General features: G+C 32.4%; 3 protein-coding genes across 3 annotated transcripts; 1 reads left to right on the forward strand and 2 right to left on the reverse strand.

Moving 5' to 3' along the window:
• Positions 1-764: 764 nt before the first annotated feature.
• On the reverse strand, positions 765-4,302 carry LOC129320437 (uncharacterized). Its single transcript, XM_054965896.1, has 3 exons — positions 3,837-4,302; positions 2,266-2,422; positions 765-1,131 (listed from the first exon to the last, which is right to left on the reverse strand). Exons 1-2 carry the CDS (start codon positions 4,279-4,281, stop codon positions 2,295-2,297), a joined length of 573 nt encoding a protein of 190 aa, XP_054821871.1. The 5' UTR covers positions 4,282-4,302; the 3' UTR covers positions 765-1,131; positions 2,266-2,294.
• Positions 4,303-8,941: 4,639 nt separating this feature from the next.
• On the forward strand, positions 8,942-12,357 carry LOC129319834 (uncharacterized). The gene is made up of 5 exons (XM_054964914.1): positions 8,942-9,245; positions 9,687-9,901; positions 10,849-11,085; positions 11,363-11,511; positions 12,029-12,357. The coding sequence occupies exons 1-5, from the start codon at positions 9,147-9,149 to the stop codon at positions 12,229-12,231; spliced, it is 903 nt and encodes a 300-aa protein (XP_054820889.1). The 5' UTR covers positions 8,942-9,146; the 3' UTR covers positions 12,232-12,357.
• An 816-nt stretch (positions 12,358-13,173) lies between these two features.
• On the reverse strand, positions 13,174-17,868 carry LOC129321069 (uncharacterized). Its single transcript, XM_054966797.1, is given in 7 exon segments — positions 13,174-13,496; positions 13,830-14,119; positions 14,122-15,666; positions 16,240-16,416; positions 16,830-16,933; positions 17,271-17,511; positions 17,663-17,868. Coding segments are annotated over 6 exon segments (2,475 nt in total). The 5' UTR covers positions 17,483-17,511; positions 17,663-17,868; the 3' UTR covers positions 13,174-13,349.
• Positions 17,869-19,923: the final 2,055 nt, after the last annotated feature.

Consider the following 19,923-nt stretch of genomic DNA (forward strand, 5'->3'; position numbering starts at 1 on the left):
CCTAAGCAAAATAATAAAAATCATAGCTGTTAATACCTAAATTAAAATTGTTAATAACAAATGTGAAGTTGTTGATATAAAAAAACACAATTGTTAATTTAATTATGCAATAACAAATAAGTTTTTTATATTAACAACTTCAGCTTAATGATTAATAACGTTGCCCAAGTATTAATATTAATGATATAGTTGGTTACAATTTTAATTTGGTCATATAATAACAAATTTACTTTCATTATTAACGATTTTATATTAAACTTCAACAATGCTTTCCATTATTTTGTAGAGGGTCGAAATATTCTTTAAAAAAAATATGATGACAATAAATCCCCATAAACTTTAAAATAATTACCCTTTCATGGTTATTTGTCCCTTTTTAATATTTAAAATTTATTAAAATATCAGGAAAAATATTGAAAGAAAGGGGATAAAATCGTATGAAACCCAATGTGAAGGGAAAATAAAAAATAGAAAGTGTACAAGGCCCCTAAAAGATTTGCAATGTTTCAATTGATGAATAGAACTCCTTATAGATTTTATATTCTATGTTAATTACTAATTTATTATAAATTATTGTTAGAAGATATATTAATTTTCATACAGATTTATCAGTATAAATGCAAGGTTCAGCTATAAAGCTTGTCCACGGCACTCCCAACGGAAAAATTAGGCATATGTGAAAAGTAATACCTATATACTTGACCGGACAATGCACTGAGATTGAGAAATGAATTGCAATGATTATAACTTGTAAATAGTATAACTTACTACAAATAAGATTTGATTATATTTATTTTGAGATATTCACGTCTGTTGTATACATTGATATAAGTTCGTGATCCTTAAGAATGCACCAAGAAAAATATGCTTTTATCAGTTTGCATGAACAAATACATACATTCCTCTGAGAAGAGTTCAAATACCCAACACAAACTGATGATTCTCAATTTGACAACCATGGTCAACAACTAAATATAAACAATGACACTGAGACCAAGTAGAGTGAGAAGGGTATTCCAATGACAACCCAACCAGCACTGCAATCGTATGAATCTTCATTTGCCTTGCATTGACCTTCTTCCATGCAAGCTGCTCAATCTTGGACGTGGTCAACTTGCGATCCAGAAAATCCTACGTAGGTATCAATTTGGAAAGGAAAAGAAAGGGATTAGAATAATACAGCATTTTCCAAACAATGAGATTAAGTGATTCTGATTCACATTTGAGAGTAAAAAAGGGAATTTGATTCAACAAGAAGAAGCCAGATTAGGTAGAGTTGATACATGAATTATACTACGACACTATTGTACTCTATCAATAATCAATTTTTTAGATATACTGTTCAACAAAAGCTCCTATTCGATAACCGAGTATTGTTACCTTGAGGGTGCAATTCAGTACAAACCAAAGACAACCCTCAAGATATATCATGCAAGATGAAATCATGTTACTATCAAAATTTTCCTTTCACTTTGAAATATGCTTAAGAGGTTCCCCGAAAAAAAAAGAGTAAAAAGAAATGCAAATTGGTAAACTAACACTAATAAAATCTAAAAGTCGTCCAATTGGTTGAGCAAGCAAGACTTAAAGGTCCACGCAAAATGCAACAGTTAAAGCTTCATGTATTTTACTTCTTAATACTGCCTTGGCTAAGAAAAACACAACATCATACCACATAAAAACGTCTTATCATTATTTTTCTTTTGGCCATTTTTCTTCAGGGGTGAAAAAGTGCAGAACCCATGGGTGTCTTTGGACCACAATTCCAAAAACAGACAAGTACCTTTATCATTAACATCTGGAACAGTACAATAACACTTGAGACAACCATAAAGACATCTGTATTGATGCATGCGATAGGAATCGTCTTGTACAAACACTAAGAGCCTGGTACCAGCATCCATAATTTTTACCCTGGTACCACAGATATATTTAGAAGTTCAATACACATAACTATGTCTCGGATTTTTTTTGTCATATACTTTTTTCTTAAAACATGCTGTCACCATTCCTTTATCTGATAACATGTCAAACCACCCTCAAAATGCATATGCAAACTCAGCCTAACTTCAGCAGCATTATCTGAACTAGTAAAAAAATGAAAGGCAAGAAGAGTGACACAGCTCATCAGAAGTAAAGTGTAAGCAATCAAAGAGGAAAGAAAGAAGATACTACACATCTTTAAAATCAAAATTATCTTTTCCAACTAATCACATTGACATCGGTTTGTTTATTGAGAACTAACAGGCTTAAAAAATTGCTCACCACAGTAACTGGTCCAGTTAAATTGTGTGTCAGCTCTCCTCATCTTCTGATATAGCTACATTTTCCGGAACTGATAAAACCTTAACTTGTACTCTCACTCCCATCTCTTCTGGCCCGTTTAACTCCACATCAGCATCCATATGAGCAGATTCATTTTCTGAAGCCACAAAGATATATGAAAATAAAACTTTGTAAGCTCATACTAAGTGGACCAGAGACAACAGTTTTTAACACATGAGCATGCAATCAACAAAGAAGCATTATCTGGTACAGAATATGAATATTAAATTACATCTCATAATGAAAATGCTCAATCCCATAATTTTACACACCCCAATGTGAGAGCTTTCTCAATATTATCATCTACAGAAATAAAACAACTAAAGCCAAAGATGTTAACATCATTAACGAGATTATCATATTAAGCCCCATCATTCAGAAGTGTCAAAGAGTGTGCAGCACCTATCATGCTGCATTTCACATTTCAACCATCCAGTTTCATGTTTTCAAATAACACAATTGTGCTAGCATATCAAATTACTAGTAATTTATTTTCTGCTTCCTGCTATTAGCATTGCCATTATAATTTTTTTGCGCCACAGAACTGTTTTCAATTCCAATAAAGCATCAACTAGCAAATGAAAAGTGAGATTGGTTCTTTGGAGTCAATATATAATTCTCTGTTGAATTGCAACTTCACATTCTATCATTTAAATGCGGTATTTGTAATTTCAACTGAAAAGTAATTTAAGCTTTGTCAAAGATATTCTCCCCAAAATCAGATCGCAAACTCATACTGAATCTAAACATCATAACCTTGAAGAATAGCTTTTATACTTTTAATCAACAATTCTGCTGCACACAGCATGAAACATATCCCACTTTTAATCATGCATTAATCGAAATTTGTCAAGACAGAACAGATAATAACAGAAAATAATAATCCTAAAGCCAAAACTAATGGGATGATATATGGATACTGCCCCTGACAAATTTATTTTCTTAATTGTTACTATGCCACTGGATTTCTTCTAACACATTCACCACTGCACTTCAACCCATGTCCTTGATCATTCATGATATAATGTTAACGTGGATGGTGATGGCGAAGAAAAAGGTCAATAATCCCATATACCCTTGTTTCGCCTCAAGTTTCCTTTTTCGATCTACAGATCAAACTTTTAGAATTTTATACTTTTTCTTTCCGTTGGTGCTCACTCCTTAACATTTATTCCCAATGATTCCTGGCTTTCGGAATATCAACAAGGCAGGCCTCCAACTTTCCAAAGACAAAAGGGGAAGAAAATGAAAGAGACTTAAGTCTCTTCTTCAAGCCATGCAATTGTGACATAACAAAGGTAAAAGGTTCCCCTTTGATCCTTCTTTTCATCCACGTTTTCTCGACAAGTGAAAATCACAAGTATCAATTTCAGATAAGATTTAACAATTAAAATTGTATCAAAATAAATAACAACGCCCGAAGTTTTCAGTCCCCACCTACAACTTCGTTACTGGAATTTCCCATATCTCCAAATGAGAAAAACAAGACAATCTAGGAAGTCGTATCGTACCTTTGATGAAGAAATTGGAGCAAGGCCAACCCCAAAGCGAGGTAATGGACATGCACTCCTCGTCGCTTAGGTCATTCGTCAATTTCTCAACCAAATCCACCACATTTCCAGGAGAGGATGCTCGGGGCGGGACCCAGAACGACGAGCCTGGGACGAAGGGCAGCCAATCGGGCGTGGCTTTCTTCACGAGAATTCGCTGGATAAGTTCATCGAACCTCTTCAAAGCCAACTCGTACTCGCCCTCATTCAGAGAAGACGAGGTTGACGACGAAGAAGAAGAGCCTAACTCGATCTGAATGAGCTGGGGTTTGGAAGCCTTGGATGATCGGTGCCGGTGGTGTTGAAGAGAAAAGCAAGGTCGAACAACCTTTGGGCCGACCGACGAGGAGGAGGCGGCGGCGGCTTGACCGTGGCGTAGCATTGTACGACAGAGAAACCGCGCCATTATAGAGAGAGGATTCCGGTCAAGGTGGTGAAAGACGGTCAGTTTATGAACATATATACAAGGGAGAGATGGATGGCATTGGCAAGAGAGCACGTGGACACGTGGACACTAGCGAGAATTTTCCTTAATCATTGAAAAAGAATTCTATTGTTTGAAAAATATAAGGATGGAGGAGTAATTTTATATTTAAACTATGTATATGTATTTAAAAGTATCTGTAATTTTAAATTTATTTTTAATATAATATTTTTATACTTAAAAATAATATAATTTTATTAATTGTCACTTCAATCACAAGCAAATGTCAATTTTAACAATTAATTGATTAAAATATTATAAAAAATTTAAAAATTATAAAAAAATAACAAAAAAATTACAAATAAATTTCATATAAAAATTTGTAGTTTTAAATCACTTTATATAATTTTAAGATAACTTTTGTAATTTTTAAATTATTTTTTTTATTTTTTGAACAATCAATGGTTAAAGATAAATTTACTAGGGAGGACATTACATCATTTTAAATGTTGAAAAGACATCACACCAATTCATTAGAAATAAATTTAAAGTCTTAAATTTTTTTAGGGTTATAATTTAAAAGCAAAATTATTAGTTAACTTAAAATATAATTACCTATTACTTTATTATTCCTTTTTTCTGTTGGCACTGATATAAATGTTAGCATTAGCTATTGACTATTAGCTAATTGAATGAATTAACTAAATTTTACAAATTTATCCAAGTGAAATGAACATTAACTCGTTTTCTTGTGGATTATATTCATCAAAGGAAAGAAATGTGTCAATAAATGAGTTTCATTTAAATCAAACATGGACATCTTTGCTTGCTTTTTTTTTTTTTTGGGAAAAGATCAAATATGGACATCTTGAAGATATGATAGATGATAGTTTTCCACTTCATTTCCCACTTCCCCATTAAACCAAGCAGGTTGTAGGTATTATCATTACCCCTTTCCATCCATGACATGAGTTGCTGTGATGTACTGACATGCAATATCTTGGGTTGATTTAGTTAAATTTAAACTCAACAAGTTAATTAATAAAAATTAAATATCTTTCACACAATTCAATTATTATTGACACCTTGTAATGATCTTTAACAATTAATTATACTGGTTACATTTGGCTTGAATAAACTCGATCTGAACAGGCCAAAACCCAAATAAACCTGACTCCTTAAAAAGATCGAATAACTAAGCCCGACTCGAATTCCTTCAAGCAGCTTGAATATCTAAATTTTATTTTTAAAATTAATTATTTTATTTTTTAAAAAATAAAAAATATTTTTTATGCTTAAATGATGTATAGAACTTAAATCTATGGCATTTTAGTATAAAATGACTTAAAGCTTGAAAAATTAATTAATATTTATCATATTTTATATATTTTGTAAAAATAAAAAATTATTCGAGTATTTGAGTTAAACCCTAACCCAATCGAATTTGGCTCGAATTTTCTTAGGCCCATTCGAGACCCGAATAGACTCAAACATAAAAATATTATATTTTTCTAAACTCAGTCCTAACTTTTTTCGAATGAGTTGAGACTAGCACATCAAGTTCAACCTGAATTACCAACTCTAGTTGCATTGGTGAAATTGCAAGCAACAATAATTTCATAAAACTCGTCAAGTTCTTCAAAAATACCACTCATCAAAGCAATCTCACTATGAACCATCCCTTTATTGATACAATCAATAAGATTAGGATTTTTGACAAACGACCATATGTTTAGAAAAGTTAATATGTTCAAGCATATGCTTATAAAGATTAATAGATATGCGGATTTATTTACCTATCAAGCTTCTAATAATAATTTTAATATTATAATTTTTGACAAGCCATTATTTGGATGCAGAAATTGTATGATTTCTAACACCTGAGCATTTTTTCCTTGTATGCAGGGTTATTTGCGGCCTTGCATTTAATAAAAATAAAAGAATACCACCATCTTCACCGCAATATGCTTTTGCTAAGTTTCTTCACAAAGCCTCTAAATCTCTAATGAATATTGGAGTTAATGGTAGTTAGATCCATGCAAAAGTCGGGTGACTTCGGCAATGCTTTAAACTTCCACAAGTCGATAGTTAAAGATATTTGATAATTGTATTGATAGGGGAAAAAAAGGTTTGATGCATTGCTGAGTCGTCTTCATAACAATAAGCTAAATTATCTTCATTGATTATGAGTTTTCTCTTTTAAAGTTGGGAATATTTAATTTAGATCCAGGCAAACGAATTAAATCATCTCAAGATGGTTATAATATTTATCTTGAAATCAATAATGGTTCTCAATTCTTCTCGAGAATCACTATGTTGTCTAATTGAGATTTGATTTAGACAATTCAATTTCATTTTTTATTTTTTTTTTGGATACAGTTTGTTTTGTTTTTTCGGGTGTTTTAGTAAGATGTTCAACTTATACCTATTCTAATTAACCTAGTATCATCCTAATCATATCTGGATCTCGTCTCGACCTGAAAACAATTTGGATGAAATTTTGTAGAATGAGACCAGAAAAAATTTGGGACAGGATAAGACACGGGATTACCATCAGGACGTCTCGTCTTGTCTCGAGTATTATATCTATTATTTTTTATTTTTAAATATACATTAAATATATTAATTATATTAATATAATTTATACTTATATTAATTATATCAATTATAATTTTAATACTTGTAATTTTATATAACACTAAAGTTTTTTATATTGATAAGTTTAATGATATAGAGTAAACTGGATGATTATTTATTTATATTATATTAATTATATTAGTACAATCTATTTTATATCTTTATATTCAATAACTTTTATTTATATCATATTTCTTATTTTATTTTTAAAAGAATAATTAGCTTAGCATATCTCAATTAAAGTGAAAGAATAATGATTTGATATTGTACTTAGCTTGCTTGTTATTGGTGCCCTTATAATGCAGAGATCACTTGTAATTGCTATCATAATATATAGCTATGATTAATGTAATTCAACAATTAACTTTAAATTATTGTGATTTATATACTTGTGTTATTTTGATTTTAAACTTGATAAATTATATGATTTAAAATTTTAATGAATGCTATTATGCAGATCTTTCTCCAACATTATTTGACTTATCGAGACTGTGGGATGTTTCGATCTTATCCTGGTCCCATTCCAATTTCTAATGGGACGGGATGGGACGTGATGACTTTTGAGACGGGACGGGATACAAAAAAAAATTTAGTCTCAATCTTTTTTTGAGATGAGACACAGGGGGGGGTATTCTAGTACCGTCTTATCCCGTGAACACTCCTATGCTTTAGATACTTCTTATAAATCTAATTAATTAGTTAATTCTTTAAAGAAAGCTAAGTAAGATGCAACAAAAAAAGGGGGTCATTGGACATGATGTGAGTTGGGTTAGGATAAGGGAGGCTTTTTTCAGAAAGTGGGCTTTTATCACAGCCCATATGGTTGGGCCAACATATCAAATTTCAAATATATAGGAGGACGATAGAGAAATTTAAAAAAAAAAAAATCAATCAATTCAAATTAAATTTTAAAAATTTACAACTAATTTCTTAATTTTATAATTTTTTGTGATAAATTTATAATTTATATTTTAAATTTAATAAAAAAATAAATTTATTTTTTTCAATCTTGTTAAAATTTGAAAAATAAGTTATAAATTCATCACAATACAATTACACAATTGAGAGATTGAATTATAAATTTTTAAAGTTTGACACTTGAAATTTAATTTAAATTAATTGATCTCCTTGAATCTCTTTGTCATTTCCCCAAATATTTTCTTTTGACCAATGTTTTTCAAGTAGCGTAATGTTATTGTTATGGTTTAAAGTTTAAAGATACATTATCTTTTAAAATACTTTAATGCAAAGATATATTATGTTTTAACACATTAATTATGTTTCAAGCCTTAAAGATAAATATTTTTATTATTTTTATTTTAAATTAAAATTTAATTTTTTTTAAAAAATATTATATTTTAAGAATTAAAGATACAGCTTTTCAAGAAATTTTTAAAAAAATAAATTGAAAATTTTTATTCTCAGAATTAAATTATATTGAAGGTAAATTTGTTTGAAATATCAATTTATATCAAATGTGAAGATAATTTACTTAGGAAATTTAAATAACTGTCAAATGACATAAAAATACATTTCAAGGCCTAAAGATAAAGTTTTATTTGAAAGAGTTTTGTGCAAAAATATATTTGAAGACTTAAAATTAAATTTTAATATTTTTCTTTCAGATGTAAAAAATTTTAATGTATTTTATCAAAAATTTTTTACTGTAAATATCTTTAAAAAACAATATTTTAAAAATTCATGTATTTTGCAAAAACAAAAAAAAATTAATTGGTGTTTGGATTTCCTTATTTTGGTTTTTGTTAGTTGGTTTGCCGGTTTTTCTTTTGCCTTTAGGTTGTATCTACTGCTTTTTTATGTCCGTGATTGGAATACTTTTTTTTTTTTTTACATATATATATAAGCCATAAAATTGGCTTGTTTCTGTTTTTTTTTTTTAATAAAAAAACTTAAGGGATAAAGCTCTTCATCCTCCATCAACTGACTCTGACTCCGCAATGTGTTTTCTTACAAGTTGTGAGCTTTCAGAAGTCAAGATCGTAACAAAAATTGAAATCTTCGTCATTTGTCCGACGTGTCGGAATTTCATTGGATGAAATTTCAGGCCCCGCGCAATAATGCGCCGTGAAAATAAGTAAATTTGCAATCGCAACGAAGGCGAGGCTTTCTATTTTGTGTTCCCCAATTCAGAGACTCGAAGAAGGCGATTCTTCTTGGGACTAGGATCCTTGAGGCTTGAACTTCCTTTGATGGCGGAAAACTCGCTTGAAACGGCGTCGTCGAGCTCACAACCTTCCTCTTCATCTTCTCCTCCTCAGAAATCGAACGAAGTTTTCAAACAATCCCAGGTAGTGGCAATTTTCTTCAGCTTCAGTTTACTTTCGTAGTTTCAGCACCTAGCACATCGCCTATGACTCTGATCGCTTCATTACCAAATGTGGAAAACCAATTTTTGATTGAATTGGTTGTGAAATTGGGGCTTTTTCACCCTCTGAAGTTTTTCGAGTATAAAGGCAGAACCTAGTTCGTGTTTTGCTCAAATGGAATATTATTTGTCTCTTAAGGGCATATCATTTGTCTCTTGCGATGCCTGGCCTTAGGAGAAGGATATGCTGAGAATTCCTGAGAAACGATTTAACTTCATTTTGCACTTTTGATCGTTTGTAATTTGAACTGATTCTGCGACGATGTATTTGTCAAGGCGTCAGATTTATTTTTATGATCCAAAATGCATCTAGCTGACCATGTCCAGTAATTCATGATTTTGGGGGGATGTTTTCTTATTGCAGATCCCAGCATTTTACAATTTTCCGGCAGTCCCAGATGGTTATTATCAAATGTATCCTGTTATGTACCCAGTAGTTCCAGGATTACCTCCTTCACAAAACGAAGAACAGATGAACCGCGGAGCTGGCATATATGCTGTTCCTGTAAACCCATATATGGGCCATGTAACCGGACTGCCTTATAACACCCTGATTCCTCTGACCTACAGTACACCTACGTAAGTTTTCTCTGGTAACCTTTCAATTCTTGGAGTGGACATTATGTAGCTACTTATTTGATTTTTAATGATATTCTACTGTCTAGGGAGCTTAATTATCACAGTACTTAAAGGACGTTGCTTCTCGTTCTGATATTCAAGGATATTGTGCATTGTGTCCTTCCTCCCCCTCCTCCTCCTGGCCAACTTGTATTATGTATATCTGAGTACATTTATACCTTCACGATTTATTATCTAAGATTCTCTTGGTTTAACAATCATTCGTCAGGCTTATTATCACAGTCAAGTAGTCAGTGATTTGCTTAGTTGAAGAATAGTATTTTATTGGAATTGAAGATGCCAGAACAAATTATTAACAAAGTGTTAAATAAAATTCATTAAAGCAGTGGGAATGATCACCACTGGCAGCAATTTGAGGAAGGGTATTGCCATACATATTTTTTTATTAAAAGTTCGTATTAGTTAAAACTGATGCTTGTAAGGCATTGATGAGTTTATAGAGGCATCAGAACATGCTCTCCCCTTGATAATGAATGACTTTTACGTGAAGCCATTCAATATGATTTTCTTAATTTCTTTATGAAGTATGCGCTTGCAGTTTGCCATCAGTTGCAATACTTGTGAATATCGTTTGTCTTATGAGTAATGCTGTACAATTTCTGGGCTCATTAATGGTGGTGCTTGTCATTGTAATAGTCCTGTGTGCAGTTTTACAGTTCTTAGTAGGTTAAGTGATTGGCATCTTATTTCCCTCCTAGTCCAGTGACATTTGGTGGTTTTTTTAAATCTAATCCAACAATGAACTCAAGAGGGAAAAATAGAAATTTAAAAGTGTTAATGGTGAGTTAGATGTGATAATGCTCATGGTGATCTATATTTCTTTTTGGGTAGTTAAAAATGTTGACTAATTTCATGATATTTTTTCCATTAATTGGTACCAACAACAGTAGGCCAAGTTCTGAGGCTGGTACTAGTGCTGAAAATCAGGGGCAAGCAGCACAACAGCAACATCAACAGCAGCAGCCTGCACCTCAAAGACAAGTTGTTGTTAGGAGATTTCAAATTGCATTTCAAATTGATTTGTTCCTTATGTTGAAGCTGGCAGCTGTGATATTTTTGTTCAACCAAGATGGATCAAGGCAGAGGCTTATTATCCTTGTGTTATTTGCTTCTATTGTATACTTGTAAGTAACCTTCTGGTTCCTGGTGTTAAAATGTTTTCCACTTGAAACTCCTACTGCATATGATAACTCTTGCTCAAACTCAGGAAATTATGTATTCTTGATATGGCTAATATTTTCCTTTCCCTTCGCTATATAATATTTTGAATATTCCTTTTGGCACACCCGGCTGAGGGTGTTGTTTATATGTGTATGACTGTTCATTTAGTATAGCAGTGGTCAAGTTATGTAAAACTGTGAATGGCAGCTGAGGTTCTTACCTAGGTGAAATGTATTACAGATACCAAACTGGAGCTTTGACACCAATCATAAGATGGCTTTCACAAGGCATGCAGAGAGCGGCTGCTCCTCCTCATCCAGCAAGACCTGCAGTCCAGGCTGAAAACGCTCCTGCTGCCAGGCAGGGAATTGATAATGCTGCTCCCGCAGGTATTGTTGTCTTTCATTTGATGCACATAGTTTCTTGTGGTTGTGATTAGAGGCATCTGTGACAATGCTATTGGTATTTATGATGTCATTTGGGCCTTGGGATATATTTATTTTTGGGGAGCCTGTGGGAATTTTCCTTTTCAGATGCAATTTTTCTGATGGTAGGGTATCATTCCAGTTTGGATCACTTAAAAAGTGTGTTTAGATGGGTGGCCAAACAAAAAACAAAGTGTGTTTAGATGGGGAAGGAAATGAGGGTGGGGAGGAGGGCAACCCTCTCAGGTGTCTGAATTGCGTTGTTCGAAAATTCACTGTTTGGATTAGTGAAAAATGAATTTTATTACTGAGGTAATTAGGCTAGAATATAAATTCTTATTGAATAAAGTGGAATTTGAAATTCTTTTTCCCCCTTCCTCCCTCATCTCTGGAGGGTTAATTTCTCGTAATATTTCAGACGATCCACATACAATCCTAATAATGGTGATATTAACATATCTTGCCTTTGCTCTTGTTACAGATGTTGTTCAACCTGAAGTCGGGGTGATGAACCAGCACCAGCTGGCTAACGAGGCAGACCGACCGGTTGATAATGAAAATGTGGCAGAAGCAGAGGGAGGCAATGGGGGTAATCAATGGTGGGGAATTGTGAAGGAGGTCCAGATGATTGTCTTTGGATTTATAACTTCCTTACTTCCTGGCTTCCATAACCATATGGATTGAGTTTTAGTATGCAAAATATGTGAGGGAGAGAGTTTTCTCAAATAAACGTGTAGAATATGAACTTCCGAGCGTTGTAGTTTATTACATACTTAATGCGGTGCAAGTATAGGGTTCCATTTTCTTTAACTGTTATTTCAGATTGAGTTGGGTAATTCTTCAAAGCGAAGTGCATGCTTACCTAGTTTCATTTTTTGTTTATTTTATCTTTTTTTTCCCCGTGAGAAGGTGTATTCCTATAAGCACAGATAACATCAATGGAATCATTAATTTATGAGCATATACAGTCAGAAGTCGGAACTTTATTAGTTTTTATCTATTCGAAAACCTCATTTTTCTCTCAATATCTTTATACTGCTAAATTACTGAAGAAAAAATAAAGCTGAGTATAATGCATAATTTTTATGCTTAAATTAAATTTTTACCCTTGAAGTATTCTCCTAACATCTTAAATTATTAATTTAAGCAATTTTACTTTTAAAATAATTAAAATGAAATATTTTTATCCTTACTGTCAAATTGTTTCAACTAATAGTTTAGAACATTAGGTGCTATTTGAAGAATATTTTAAAAATAAAAATGTATCTTTATCCTTCAATAATTATTCTGTAGGGGCATTGGTTTGATCCAAACCCTCCATTAATTAGATATGGCATGTCACTGTAACCCTTGGAATTAAAAAAAAAAATCAAATGCCATAGGAGATTTTTTTAACCCAAAAAACAAAAAAAAAAAAAAAAGAGCTGATTCAGATTGTGGGAACTTATTTAGATCATGACATACCTCAAAACTCAATTTTTACAGAGGTTTGCCAACTGAACCAACTTTTGTTAGCATGGCTATAGAGATGAATTGAGTGAGGAATGGTATATAAAATGAATCATCTAAACATTTTGCAACTCCAACAAGCCAGTTCTACGATCCGACTCCTTAGCAAAACAAAACTATGCCCCCACAGGAATATCATGCCATATATATATATAATACACACTTATACAGTACAGCCCAGACACTTGTATACAGATATGAGCCTCCAAACATATGCAAAACTAGTAATTCTTTTCATTGCTAATAAATATTGTTAAAACAGAACCTATGTACAGGTCAATACAAGATTCACCTCACATCTCTGACAAAAGAATGCTGATCCTTCGAAGTTCCTTGAGAGCTGTCATGGCAGTAACCTGCCCTTTGCCAACCAGATCATTTTTTGTGTTATCCGATGAGGCTATGTGGCCACGGTCTTGTTGAAAAACTGACTCAATTACCTGAAGCACGAAGTGTAGTGATTTGGAAAATGACTGCAATAGTAAAATTTCTTGTGCTTGCTATTAAGATTTCCAAAGAAAACGTGGAGAAACCGTTTTTTGCTTTTAGGACTTCGTGACTTTGATTTATATAAGAAAACCTGATTGCAAACATCGAACACAATAACATTTAAAGAAACTTCACATGTCATTTCAGTAAAACTATGGGCTTCAAAACAATTTTCAGTATTCATTCTGAGAGAATTGAGGGGAAAAAAAATCTTCAGACTGCAACATATCTTCGCCCAATAAACTGTCATCAAATTCCAGAGCTAGAGTTGGAAATAACTTCACCTGAATATGGTCAAGCATGGACTGCCCAATATTCCTCCAAGTGCCCATCATATTCTGATCTACAGAATCCCCTTTACGACTGACAGAACTACAATGCCCATTAGCAGTAGATGAGGCTGCTGTATTACTTTGGTTACTAAAACTACTGGCAGATTTTGCATCCTCACAAACACCACCTTTTTCAGATGTAACCTCACCAGTATCCCTACCAGCCTTCCATAACCTCCGAAATCTATTCAGTTTTCTCTCCCCAGTGCTGGCGGATGAATTTCCTGTGGTATCATTATCACACCAGATGTCAGACTTAAGTTTTCAGGGGAATCAGAAATTGGAAGAGATGAGTCAACGGGACTAGGCTGTGAATTTTCATGGCATTCATCAAGCAAGAACCGAGACACAACACTACCATCTAACTCATTATCATGATCATTGGCCTCATTTACAGAATAAGTTGGGATAGAGATCACGCACAAGTTCCCATCACTGCCGGTGCTTCCACTTAGACATCCATCCTCAATGGTGTAATTGTTGCCTTCATCGCTTCCATCTTGTTGGTCCTCTTCAGTCACCACGGAATGATTCTCCTGCTGGCGTAAGTTTTCATGGCATTGAACTTTTTCTATAGGTTCCTCAAAGCCAAGTTCCCTAGAAAGATCCTTGATCAAACTGTGCTTGACGGATTCCTCCGATTCCTTTTCACCTTTCTTACCTCTCAAACGAGAAGCTTCAGATCCTGCTCTCTTCAGACTGAACTTTACCTTTTCAGTCCATCCCTTTTTCTGAGTTGGAACCTCTTTTTCTATACTTTGCTGCTTAAGTTCTTCAGCCTTGTGGACAACTCTCCACTTTTCTTCCCAGTAGCTATCAGGTAACAAACTCCTAGGTGTTTTTGGAGAAGCAGATTCAGATGGAAGGGTTTGAGATTTCAAAAACATCAATTTACCTTGGTTATAAGTATGTGCATATGAAGGTGATGAAGATGAAACATCAGCACTCAATGCAAAAGCCTGCAAAGATTTAGCCCTCTCTAGTAGTATCGTAATGTTGGCGTCCTCAGGAAAGTTTAGTAGTCTCTGAAGACAGGTGGTTGGATTTTCAGTAGCAAGTAGTGATGATCTCAAATGAAGTAACATTGCTACAGCCAGTGCAGAGATATATGCTCCACGAGGGGATTGCAAGACCCAAAATCCAGAGTGTCTGTCATGATCTTTACAGTTCTCTGATGCAAAGATCTCATCCCAGATAATCAAGAGGTTGTAAAGTGAAAATTCTCTTCCAAATAAAACTCGCAACCAGCGGAGAGCAAAGTACTGGGGTTCAACTCCAAGATCAACAAGATGGCTGTGCAGAGATGAATCCACCAGGAACAGTAAATGATACAATGCAGTAGAAGCTTCAATGACGGGCGGTAAGCCAGTATGAGACCCAGCTGCAGGGGCAGAAGAGAAGAACTCAGCCATTGCAACTGAACCATTGGCCCCATTCATTAAAACATCAAACATGCAATAAGCATCATGTTCCATGAATTTCTCAGACAATACAGTTCCCAATTCACCTTCAGCCCCATAAGCATCACTTAGCAACACTATGGTCTGTATCTCAGGATCAAGCTCATCAATATTCTTGACTTTCATTGCATTTCCAAGGGAGCCAATTTTATCCTTCAACAAATCTGGAGATTTTCTAAAATCAAAGCTATAAGAAAGATCATTCTCTTGACACAAAAGACCATCAAATGTGTCTGTGAAGTGATCTTCATATAACTTTCGAACTTCTGTGAGAAGCTCCACATCAATTTGGAGAACATACAACAGTGGAGCCAGTAATTCATGCATTCCTGTAAATAGAGAAGGAATGAAACTAAATAATTGGAAGTCAACAATTTGCATGATATTTAATACTTAAGTACAAGTTAACTGACTCTGAAAGCATGCAAGCAAAATGAATGAAACATACATTTTACCAAGTGACAGATTTCCTATTTAATCACTTTGTTTCAGTTCTATTTTCCTCCTTCCAAATAAGGACAAATCTGGAAATGAAGAAGAAAGACGATTGTTTGGGTGAAAGATTCATATACGCCTACCTATAAAGATTTTGTAGCTTTAATCAAGGCAGTGAAATTAGAGACAATGGGACTTGAAAATATATGATAGTAAAATTCTCAAATAGAGCCAATTGCTCATAACATTGCAGTATTGATGTTTTCCATGAATATTTTAACATGAAACTGAATATGATCAAAGCATATGACATGCCATTTCTTGTGATTAGCATCACTGCACCATTATTACTTGTATAAGATTAACAGGGGAGAGGGTTGCAAAGAAACCCGGTGCAAGACAATAGCTTATTCAAAATGAAATTGAATTTACTTATAATGACTGAATTGCTTCACTAAGCAATCTACCTTGTCTATATCCACACTCTTGGTGCTTGACACACCATAGTAATAAGATCCGTCTTAACAAGACTTGACATCCTGGTGTTTGGAAATAGGTGCCATGTTCTGGGTATAAACGTGACAAATCCTGATCAAGCATCCTCTCAAGCTCCGCATTACGAAAAAAGCGACTCCATGTACTCTCTGCTTATAAAGGCCATATTATATTCATCATAAGCTAAAACAGCATTTCATGCAGGCAAGATAAGGGATTACATAGATTATATCTGCTCCCTTTTCACCTCAATGCTTATTTGTTAGTAAATTTTCTGACGGGTTGGTTTGTTATTAAATAAGCATTTATATCTTCCACCGTAACAAATAAAAATTTCCAATTATGGAACCTTGATAAAAGAGCAATATGCATATAATATGGAAAGAACTCGATGAATACCAAGAGATGATGCCCTATTTTTAAAAGGGAAAAAAAACTTGTGTATTAGCAATGTCAGTGCCTAAAAGTGTATATTGGTTGTATTGAGGATCTATAACCAGATATGTAGATTTGACCAGCCACATTTTAGACACTCGAATGGAGTGTAAGCAGTAAAATTTACCTGGATTTTGTGAAAGTGGATTGTCCACAACAAGATCAGGTGAACTACCTCCATCCTTGGGAGTATAAGGATCAACCAGGAGGCACCTTCTCAAACTAGCATACCTAGCAAGATAATATGGGCAAAGAAAAATCAATTAAAAAAAATTGCAATGAGCTGGACATACAAATTGTCCCGCAGTATTTTGAAATAAGGTCAATTACACACAGAAAAAAGGAAGATAATTACTATGTACTTGGACCCAAAGAATACAGCCAAAATTCACGTCAGCATGCGGCTTTGGAAATATAAAAAATATCTAACTACAATCAGTATAGTATTTATCTACCTATCACCATCGATTCCTAGGAAACTCTAGCGAAAATTTACATAATCATAACATGAAAGAGAGATGGGAGGGGAATAGTAACAGACAAGATAATGATCATGAAGCTGAATTACCTCCTTCGGGAATCAGCAGTGGCCCGACGAAGATCATTGATAGAAGTTGAAGAAGAAGATGGCAAAACCCCAAGATTTATGCGCCACTGCAAGCCTCTAAGTTGTCCGAAACGCGGATTCTCCAGCGCAGATCTTTGAGGAACATAGTCGGAGCTGGACGATGGCACCGACGACGGTTCTGACAATGGCGGATCCGTGAGAGCTGGCGGCATGATCAAATCAGCAAAATTCTTCGCAAAACCTGATGATCACGGGCAATGAAAATCGAGAAAAATTCAAAAGCACATAAGAAGAATAATGAACACAACCAACCAACCAACAAACAAACAAAACAAAACAAATTTCCGGAGTAATCAATGAAAGAAAAGCGAAAAGAGAGAAATGTTAATTACGGGGAGGAATTGAGGTGGCTGAAATTATAGAAGACAAAGGGGAGCGTCACGTTGCAGTTTGAGAGATGGTGATGGTCTCCTCAAATGGCTTGCACACTCGATTATATCTCATCCTATATGTCTGTCTTGCTTTTGAGAGCGATAGGGAGAGAAAGCAAGAAGTTTGTTTGTGTACGTACAGAGAAAATAAAGGAAGTGTCAATGGGGTCTCTGCGCTTTGCTTGGCCCGTTGTCGCACCAATATGAAGTTTGAAAAACGACAGTAAAATTTCGCAGGTAATATACTTCTCCATTTAAAAAATATAAAATATTTTTTTAAAAATTAAATATTTAAAAATATAAATAATTTTAATCTTTTAAAATATAATTATTATTTTTTAAAAAATTTTATTGATAATGACTTTATATTTATTGTAGAGCATTTTTTTTTTACCAAAGAGATTTATTGTAGGGTGTTTAAGAAGATAAATATAAAAAGATAGGGTTAGTTGGAAAGTATGTAATTACTTTATTAAAGATAAAATTTAATTAAAAATATTTTACATTTTTAAATGAAGAGAATAAATAATAAGTTGATTTTTTAAAATCCCACAATTTTATTAAAATTTTTAAAAACTTTTATATTAATAAATTTTAAATTAAAAAGATTATTTTATTTTTATTAATAAATTATAATTTTTTATTTAATTCTTATAATATTAAATAAAAGTTATTATTTTTTAAACAAAAAATTATAATTGAAACTTATTATTTGGATAACTTATTTTTTACAAAAAAAATTATTATTCCTTAAAAAAAAATTTATAAAAATTTTTTATTTAATTTTTATGATTCACAGAACAAAAGTTATTATTTTTTAAGTAAAAATTGTGATCAAGACATGTTATTTTTCATAAAAATAAAATAATTTTTTTATTTTAAAATTTATTGATATAGAAGTCTTCAAAGACTTAAGTGAAATTGTAATATTTTAAAATATTAAATTATTATTTATATAATTAAAAAATTATTATTATTTTCCCCGTAAAATTAGCTCTCTGCACATTTTCCATTTTCTATTTTAGGTCCCCCCCACTCCTTTTACCCATCTGTTTTGGTTCTTTTCCCTAAGGACAAATCGTCAACTAACACACGCACACTCCTGATTTGGTTACTACAAAGTGCTTTCAATTATTTCATTTAACTAAGGAGTAATAGTTAATTTATTAAATATATCTTAAAATAACATTTTTCTTAACTCTATCTCTATTAAAAAAAGAAAAAGAGAGGATAAAAATAGACTAAATTGATTTAAATTTTAATTAAATAGGCTTGAACCTATAATGTAGATTAAAGGCTTGAACCTAATTTTCTAAAACTCATATAAAGCTTTTTTTCAAAGCTTAAGCCTGAGTTTATTTAAAGCCTAACCTGACATATAAGTTTATTTAAAAGTAAGTATTTTAAATAGATTTACATATTAATTTTAAATATCTCAATATACTTTAAAACTATTAAAATATATATTTACGTAACATAATTTATCAATTTCAATATTATCAACTATGATACAATAATAAAGTAACAGGATTAAAATCAATGTATAAATCCAATCTAGTTAAAAATATAATTAGAAATAAAAAATAATATATTGATTAAAAATTAAATGATGAAACTAATGAATGTTATATATTACATAATAATATATATGTAGATAAGCTAGCTTATTAGGCTTATAAGCCAAGCCTTGTGAAAATAAGCCTAGTCTATTTAATTAAAAAGACCTAATCAAAAGCCCGAACTTAGTCCAAATCTATTTAGTATATACATTAGATTGGACTTGAAGTAAGCTAAGTTGTAAACTCTTGATAAGGGTACAACCTATTTTCACTCTTAATATATAGTATATGATAAGTCATAAAATTAAATTTATAATAAAGATAAAATTAAAAAATGATAATAAATAACTCTCCATATATTTTATATTCCCTTTATCTTGAATTATAAAATGCTTTTGGACAAAATCTTATACATTTAATAAAACTCATTAAATATATTTAACAACTTTATTTTTTTAAGCAGAAAACTTATATGTTTAGCTTTATACACTTAATGTTCTTGGTTTTAATTAAATCAAGATATGTGGAAGTTGTATAAATTATTTATTCTATAATAAATTATTATTATTAATTTTATTAACACATTAAAATTCATTACTTGTCATAATGTGATTGAAATAAGTATATTAAGTGTATAGGATTAACTTTTAAGTACATAAGCCT

This window comes from Prosopis cineraria, unplaced genomic scaffold (assembly GCF_029017545.1).
Source record: "Prosopis cineraria cultivar Desert tree isolate PC_DT_omini unplaced genomic scaffold, ASM2901754v1 PC9, whole genome shotgun sequence".
Lineage (NCBI taxonomy): Eukaryota > Viridiplantae > Streptophyta > Magnoliopsida > Fabales > Fabaceae > Prosopis > Prosopis cineraria.